The sequence below is a fragment of the Xenopus laevis genome, chromosome 5L, assembly GCF_017654675.1.
Source record: "Xenopus laevis strain J_2021 chromosome 5L, Xenopus_laevis_v10.1, whole genome shotgun sequence".
NCBI classification, from domain to species: domain Eukaryota; kingdom Metazoa; phylum Chordata; class Amphibia; order Anura; family Pipidae; genus Xenopus; species Xenopus laevis.
The window spans coordinates 125,331,613-125,340,465 of NC_054379.1; the positions used below are offsets into that span (position 1 = coordinate 125,331,613).

The window sequence follows — 8,853 nt, forward strand, 5'->3', positions numbered from 1 at the left end:
GCCTGCTGATGAAAAGCAGCCAAACAGCTGCCAAACAACTTTTCAATTGGTTTTCATTATTTATTTTTTGTAGTTTTTAATTATTTGCCTTTTTCTTCTGATTCTGTGCAGCTTTCAAACGAGCGTCGCTGACCCCCTAAAAACTGAATGCTCTGTAAGGCTACAAATGTATTGTTATTGCTAATTTTTATTACTCATATATAATTTCAGGCCTCCCCTATTCATATTCCAGTCTCCTGTTCAAACCAGTGCATAGTTGCTAGGGTAATTTGGACCCTAGCTACAAGATTGCTTAAAAAGCAAATTAAACAGCTGCTGAATAAAAAGCTGAATAACTCAAAAACCTTAAATAATAAAAAATGAAATCCAATTGCAAATTGTCTCAGAATATCACTCTCTGTATCATAATAAAAGTTCTCTCAACGGTGAACAATCCCTTTAAAGGGGAACTCCACAAAGACATAACAAGATTCTTGAAAAGTAAACATCATTTCAAGCAACTTTGCAATATGTGGCCAGGGTATATTCTGTGCAGAAACCAATTATTTTACAGAGCTGCGAAATATGTTGGCTCTCTAAAAATACACGTTAATAATAATAAACATTGTATGGCAAATTTACAAATGCCATGGATTGACAGTGCATTTAGAACAATAATGGCATATACAATGGCTCAATAAAATAATCCACATTTTAAAGCTACACTTGGAGAATTACTGCTATTATTGCTATAATATAGTATTGCTATAATATCAGTAGAAACACCTTCCCCTTTATACAAGATATATAGTATTATAAATACAAATACGAGTACACATTACCAGTCAGATCAAATCTGAGTTACATTCATGACTGTGCCAACTGGACATCTATGTTGCTCCAGACTGTGAAATACATATGTAGAAGGTAGAGTGAAACTATTCTTTGCTTTGGACGTTGTACTTTTCAGACACAATATGGGAAATGGAATTTAGTATGTGTCACAGTTTTATAAGTGTTAACACCAAGAAGAAAGAAAAGAATAAACTTATTGATGTTCTGATGCCCAACACATTTTTAAACCCAAAAAAGTGCTTAGTTGTTGGCAGGGTGTATCAAATCCATTGCATTAGAGAGTTAACAAAAATGTTAGCATGGGAGGAAATCTGCTAATCACCAGTTTACTGCCAAAGTAGTACAGCAGGATGGGAACATGACAGTGGTCAACACACTCGTGCAGCCAAACCCTCAGTTTAGCACAGCAACTTTCAGATCAGGCCACTGCAGCACAATAACCTGTCTAATGCAAAAACCTACTGTAACATTCAAGAGACTTTAAATATACACCTGTTTTGCTGGTGTTTGGAATATGCCATATCACTAGTACAGACACATCTATAAAGCTTGGGACACATTTTAACCTTTAAAGGAGAAGGAAAGCTACCAAAGCAGTTTATTGCCAATAGATAAGCCACCATATTGCAAGCTATAACACTATATTTATTTTGCAGAATGCTTATAGCTTTAGAAGCTCTCTCGGTTTGTTTAGGATAGCAGCTGCCATATTAGCTTGGTGTGACATAATTTCCTGCTTGAGTCTCTCTGCTTGCTCATAGCACTTGGCTCAGATTAAAGCAGGGAGGGAGTGAAAGGGAGGGGAGAGAGCAGCAAACTGATCATGCTCAAGCCCTAGCCCTGGAGGTTTATGCTGAAAGAAGGAAGTTTGATACAGAAGCCCATGTGTACACAATAAAAGGAAAGAAATGCTGTTTCTTTTGACAGAGGACTCAAAGCAGCATTACTTTGAGGGTTTACTGGTGTATTTATATAGACCTTTCTGATAAAGCTTACTTAGTTTTATAACCTTTCCTTCTCCTTTAAAGTCCTCAATTTTGTGTGGAGCAATCCTAGTAGAGCCTGTGGATCCAAGATTCCAAGCAGATAATTTGTGGGGAATCTTGTGTGCTTAGGGAGCATGCATAACTCTATAAACCCTGTTTTTATTATTGCATATGGGAAATTAGCAAAAGTTCACAATTAAAGGATAACTAAATCTTAAAGAAATTGGGTAGAAATGCTACACATAATAATAGTGGGTATCATGTGCACATATTGCATTAAGGTTATTATTAGGGGTACCAGACTACCCCTTTAAAAGTTTTACATATGATTTGCACATACACATCTTGAGTCATCACAAATCTGTAATCCTTAGGCTAAATATTAAAAAATGTAAGTAGAAAGATAACTACTGAACTCGCAGGACAAATAAGCAATATTTAAACAGACCAACAGGTTCCAGTCATGCAGATCTTTCAATATTTATTGATCTAATTAGCCATTGCATTGTATGTGCTAAATCCTGCTGTGTGTTCCATTCCTTGTTCCATTTTGTACTTGCATGTACCACACTGTGACAAGCCGAGAAATTCAGTATGGCAGGCGCCCCTTCTTTCCATTATTAGTTTATCTACAAACACAGACTCATCAAATTGCCCTATATATAGTATCTATTGTTGGTAACTGACAAATTGATATTTTTAATAAACGGTTATTTCCTGGGGATAGGAATGCCAAATATATCACATATATGTCGTTTTTCATTCCCTATCGTGTGTGCTACAATGATGAAATTATTGGTTCATGGATAGGGATCTGGCATGGCAGCCAGGCTCTCCTCGAAAACCAGGCTTAAATGTACAGAGAAATACTTTATGCAAAAAACATTCTTTCACTTCTTCTAATGTGAACACAAACTACAAAGAACAGAAATCAAAACAAATGGGTGCCTAGATGAAATTAGATAATTAGGAAATCATAACACAAATGTAAGTGACATTAAACACACACTGTAACAATAATAATAATTTCCTCCATTGCACTACTAAGATGTTCAATGCTGAAAGGACATCACACAGTAGAATCCACCAGTTCCTTATAATAATGAATGTCTTAGAAATTGAAAGATGTGAAAAGCAACCAGACTTATGGGGAACGATTAGCGGTATTAAGACTTCTTGGGTTGAAGTCTCCCCTCTGTAACAGTCTAAGTAATATCCATGACCTCAAAGTGGTCCCTTCTATAATACATTGCCCTTCAGCGGGGGGGGGGGGAATCTGTATATCAGAATAAAGGTGGCCATACATAGGCCTATAAAATCTGGTGACTCAATCCCTCCAAAGACAGTCGCAGGTTATTGGCCTGTGTATAGAGATTACAGATGGACTGCTAGCGTCTGATACCAGGATAAAAACATCTATTGGGCAGGTTAACAAAGGGCCCATTGCTGCGGTACTCTCACAATCGGTTTTCCCATTACAGGTATGGGACCTGTTATCCAGCATGTGTAGGACCTGGGTATTTCCAGATAAGGGATCTTTCTGTAATTTGGATTTCCATACCTTACGTTTACTAAAAATAATTTAAACATTAAACGCAGTGGGATTGTTTTGCCTCCAATAAGGATTATTTATATCTTAGTTGTGATCAATGTACTGTTTTATTACAGGTATGGGACCTATTATCCAGAATGCTCGGTACCTGGGGCTTTCTAGATAACGGGTCTTTCCTTAATTTGGATCTTCATACTTTAAGACTACTAGAAAATCATGTAAACATAACCCAAAAGGCTGGTTTTGTTTCCAATAAGGATTAATTATAAACTAGTTTGGATCAAGTACAGGGTACTGTTTTATTATTACAGAGAAAAAAGGAAATCATTTTTAAAAATTTGGGTTATTTGATTATAATGGAGTCTATGGGAGATGGCCATTGCGGAATTCTGAACTTTCTGGATAACGGGTTTCCAGATAACGGATCCCATACCTGTACCTACAGTGAAAAAGGAAATGATTTTTAAAAATATGGATTTGGATAAAATGGAGTCTATGGGAAATTACCTTTCCCTAATTCGAAGCTTTCTGGATAACGGACCCCATACCGGTATTGGCGATGAATATTCACACCATCCAAATCTGCCCCAGCATATTGGTGGCCAAGGGTAAAGTTCTGCTCATTTGGAGACCTCGTCTGACAAACAAGTTTTACAGTGTAGTCCCAGTTTACATTGATTATAATGAATTTTCAGAATATTAAGAGGTATGTGGTAAGTGGAAATGATTTAAATAGATAAGACAAAGCCATATATACATTGCTATTATGTAGGTTCCCTCTTTACCTGTGATAAAAATAATTGCAAAAAGAAGCACATGAAGCAAACAACTCACAGTATATATATATATATATACATTTACTGTACCTTTTTTTTTTTGCATTAACGCAAATAACCCATTTCTTGCTTCAGTAAGCTTTCAGAACCTCACTGGCAATCAGCTGGCTCATCATATTAAATGGTGACTTTCAGCAGCACAGACCAGGGGCAATATCTCTATGTAGCAAATGAGTTTATTTTACCTTAACTAGACCTGCAGAAACATGAATGAACCTTTGCGGCTGCTGCTGTCATACACATTTAGTCTGCCAAGCAGGTAAGTAACAGAAGGGGCTAAATGGGAATGACAGCTTTAATATTTCATGAATACAGTGAACTTCACTGCAAATAATCTGCCCACTGTCTTGTCTTTCCTATAACTGTGTGCGCTGGCTTATGGCAGGGTCGTGCAACTTGCAGATCTCCAGATGTCAAATTCCACTTCTCACTGTCTGACCACCAGCCTAGTAGGCCAGACTTTAAGTGGAACAATGGGATTTTTATTTCAGCAACAGCTTGATGACAATCCTTTGCCTATTAATGGCATAAATGACATACACACATGATTCTGGACCCCTGACATCGCTTTTTGGACGATTAAGAATATTAAATACAGCAGATAATATTTAAGAGTTTTATTGGATCTCTTTCAGGTTTAAATTGCTAAGTACAACACCAGACACACTTGTGTAGCTTTGCTGTTCCCTTGTAAAGATGCTAGTGTCTAATACCATGCTGTACACACACACTGTACATCTACATGCACACATCACAGCGCCGTACGGCAACAGACAACCCTTGGATTGTGATAGTTAAAACACATTTAGTGGCAATCTACTATTCGATATCCGATACAAAACCTGAGAAGCTTTAAAAGTCAAGTAACACTGTCTCCATAGGCAAAAAAAATAAAATCAAATAAATGGCACTGTTAAATCACAAATAAAAACCGATTTACTGAACTATATTAAATTACAATAGTACAAAAATAAAACTTTTTTTTTTTTGTTTCCACAGGAGCATTAAAACACGTACTAAATGCAAAAAATGTCCACAGTACATTGAACATGTATATCACATATGTATCCCTTCATATTCATTTGACAAGATATCGGATATCATGCCCCACATCAAGAAAATGTAACGTTAGGTAAGTAGGAGCCGGGGAGAACCCTTCAGCTCTATTTCAAGACTATATATACTTTTGTGTATTTGTCAGGCATTAGTGGGATCGGAACAGAGGACTACAAAAAAATAGAATAAATGAAAAAGAAAAGTGCACCTTGCTATATAGCATGTGGTGTCTGAATGGAACCAAGATGAACACTAAGGGCAGAGACACAGAGACAAACTTCGGGCGACTTCGGAAAACAAAGCGCCCAAGAGTGCCATCCCACCAGCGATTTAGATTCTAGTAGGCAGGAGGCAGTTCGGGGATATTGGTCGCACAAAAAAGAGGCGATTTATCAACGGGCGACTAAATCCCCCGAATCTGAGTGTGTCTCTGCCCTTACCCTGCATTAATGGACAGGGTAATCTAACTATTGCTAACTAGTAGGCTTTTAAGCCACTAAACTGTAGTTCATTCATTAGCTTTCCCCAGTGATAAGGCCCTGAACCATCAGATTTCTCCTTGATGTTGAAACACTTCCAAAAAACTCTTTTTGGGGTGTAATTATTAATGAACCCAAGAGCTTCATCTACAGAAGATGGTAAGAAAAAAAATCTAACGCTTTCAATAGACATCAGCCTAAGGAGGGGGGGTGGTGGATAATCTATTTCAGCACTTTTCTGTCAACCCAGTGTATTGGATTTTGTCTTAAATATAATTCATTTTTGTTCCTCTACTTTTACTGACACAGCTACATATAAAGATTGACAGATAGAGAAAGGGGCACTTCCCAGCCCAGCCCTCTACGAACATAGGGAGCTTGTCGAACATATATCTCTACTGCAATAATACTCAATTGATGTCCCTCCGGGAGGGGGAGATCACAGATAGGTCTACTTGTAAACCGAACGAATGCACAAGAAATAAAACCAGCTGGTTAACTAATACTTTCGATTATCTTGAAACAGCACATTAGGACTTGTTGAGATACATTCCTTCACCGTGTTAGCTGTAGTAAATCCTTATTCACAGTAGTTTCTGGAATAATTAGTAAAAGTAAAAAATGCCATGGTATAGATATGGTGCAGATAGCGAATACACACAAGCACACACACACACACAGATAGAACATCCTTTTTGTTCATCTCCTCCAAAGACAAATGTCTCTCACGCTGTAGAATGATGTTCAACTCCCTCCAACCGAAACTGCAGTGGTTCTTGCCTGATCTGTTCAGTATTTTAAGTAACCCGTAAACACCATTGCAGGGAACCTCTCTGAACAGATGCGTTCCAACAGTTGCCCGTCATGGTCAACCCTGACCTTTCGTCTTCACAAGCTCGTGTCCCCATTCTGCTTGTACTCTGATAAGATGTTGAGAGTCATCTCTTCGCTTTTAGATTGCACATTAGCCTCACTTCTTCTGGACGCTTTCCTGGTCGCCCTGGAAAGCTTCCTCCGAAAGGTATCTCCTGCCAAGAAATACAGGATAGGGTCTACACAGCTATTGAGGCTTGCAAGACCCCTAGTCACTTGATAGGTGGCATACACCCTGTCATTGAAGTTACACATCTCGGGAGACTGAAAATCCAGCCTGGCTCTTAAATTTAGATTCTTCATCACATGGAAAGGAAGGTAGGAGACAGCAAAGACAGTCAAGACAATAATAACCAGATAAATAGATTTTTTTCTGAGGGGGGCATTGTTCATGTCTTTGTAAATCAAAGCTCTGACAATTAATCCATAACAGCCCAGAATTAAAATGAAGGGAATGCAGAATCCAAAGACGGTGGTGCACATGCTATAGATGAAGTAGCTTCTCAGGTACTCGTCGGAAGATGTATCAAAGCAGGTGATGGTTTTGTTTTTCCTGATGCCAGTCCCGGAGAAGAAAAGGATGGGAGAAATACCGGCTATGACAATGAACCAGACCAGTGCACTGATGTAGATGGAATTCTTCTTCTTCAGCCTCCCAAGTGACTTAAGTGGATGTACAACCCCTGTGTAACGGTGCACGCTGATGCAAGTCAAGAACAAGATGCTGCCATAAAGATTAACATGGAAAATAAAGCGTTGTAGTTTGCACAAGGCATCCCCAAAGATCCAGTCTGTTTTATTGAAATAATAAAATATCAGGGCCGGGAGAGACAGGACATAAAGGAAATCCGCCAAGGCCAGGTTAAACATGTAGACCGAGATACTGCTCCATGGTTTCATATGAAAAATGAACATCCATATGGCCACACTGTTCCCAATGAATCCCGTGATGCAGACGACTATATAGACGGCAGGGAGGTAATAGAACTGAAAGCCTGTCTTTGTCAGAGAGCATTTTGTGACATTCCCAGCTGATGAGCCACTTGCCAGCAAAGTGCTTTGAGTAACATTCAAAAGAGCCGAGAGAAAGACTTCTGTCATGATCTTTTCAAGTCAAAAACAGGCAGGGAGAGGAAAACAACACGGCTGGTGGTTGCAATCATCTATAAAAAAAAAAAGGGGGGGAACAAAAAGAGGCGAGAAGGAGCTGACAGTCATTTCTTTAACAGTTGAATGGTTAGTGCAAGGCTTTTAAAGCGGTTGCTGGACTACAATTCCCAGCAACCCTCTGACAGATGAGTATGTCCAGTGACTGTGGGAGTTGTAGCTAAGCAACAGTATGAAGAATGTGTTAGAGCAATGTAAAAGCCCTGTAGATAAAGGGGTAGTATTTACAAGTAAGGGGTTTCTTTCATTCATTTTAAAGTACAATATTGAACTTGATTTCTTTTCTCTGCGCATTTCAATTCATGTAGTAGTAGTGTTGCCATATTGCTTGAATTCATGCATGTTCCTGGGGCTCCATGCAATGATGGCAATATATACACTGGGCCACTAGGGGCGCTCTTGTATTCAGAAGTATAAACTGAAAGAGTCAGAGATGCCAGTGCATCAAGTCAAGAGAACAGTATAACACTCGCTAATGAGTGGGCAATGTAAAGTAAAAGGCGCAGGGGGCACTTCGGATCTAATAAACTTTCCCCTCGTTGGGACTGGCACAAGGGCACAGTATCGCCAGATCAGTGAAAGCATTAAACTTCCACCCAGCAGAAAAGCCCGGGCGTGAGCAGCACATTTCACCAGTGCAACACAGCGTGTGACTTACCTCCCAGCGCAGCCCCTGCGATCCTGCCTTATACACCGCCTCCCTGGACTCATCTCAGCAAGTCGCACGCTCGCACCAGCAAACTTGCATTGTCTTTCAGAAGCACCGAGCGCTCGCACCGTCTGCCTCCTAGCATTGATTCCAGCACACACAACACACTCACTACTCGCAACAGCTTCTGAGACTGAGAGCCAGTGAGAATGAGGAGGGAGGCGGCAGGGAGAGATGGTGGGAGGGGGAGAGTTCAACGTTCCTTGCAAAGAACTTGTCACATGGAGCAGGCGTGTCCTCCCAGCTCATCCCTCTAAAACAACACTCCTGATAAGAGAGACCTGTGAAATTGGGGAGGGGGATATTTCCTACAGGCTTGCACTGGTGCGATTGTCCTGCTGCTCTAATGCCCCTCTAGCAC

General features: G+C 39.7%; 1 protein-coding gene across 1 annotated transcript; it reads right to left on the minus strand.

Annotated features, from left to right (window-relative positions):
- Positions 1–4,810: 4,810 nt before the first annotated feature.
- Positions 4,811–8,648, minus strand: p2ry1.L (purinergic receptor P2Y, G-protein coupled, 1 L homeolog). Its single transcript, XM_018263780.2, has 2 exons — positions 8,442–8,648; positions 4,811–7,779 (listed from the first exon to the last, which is right to left on the minus strand). Exon 2 carries the CDS (start codon positions 7,715–7,717, stop codon positions 6,632–6,634), a length of 1,086 nt encoding a protein of 361 aa, XP_018119269.1. The 5' UTR covers positions 7,718–7,779; positions 8,442–8,648; the 3' UTR covers positions 4,811–6,631.
- Between the last annotated feature and the right edge of the window lie 205 nt (positions 8,649–8,853).

Coding starts and splice junctions, on each gene's coding strand:
- p2ry1.L (XM_018263780.2), bottom strand. CDS start 7,717: ATGACAGAAGTCTTTCTCTCGGCTCTTTTGAATGTTACTCAAAGCACT.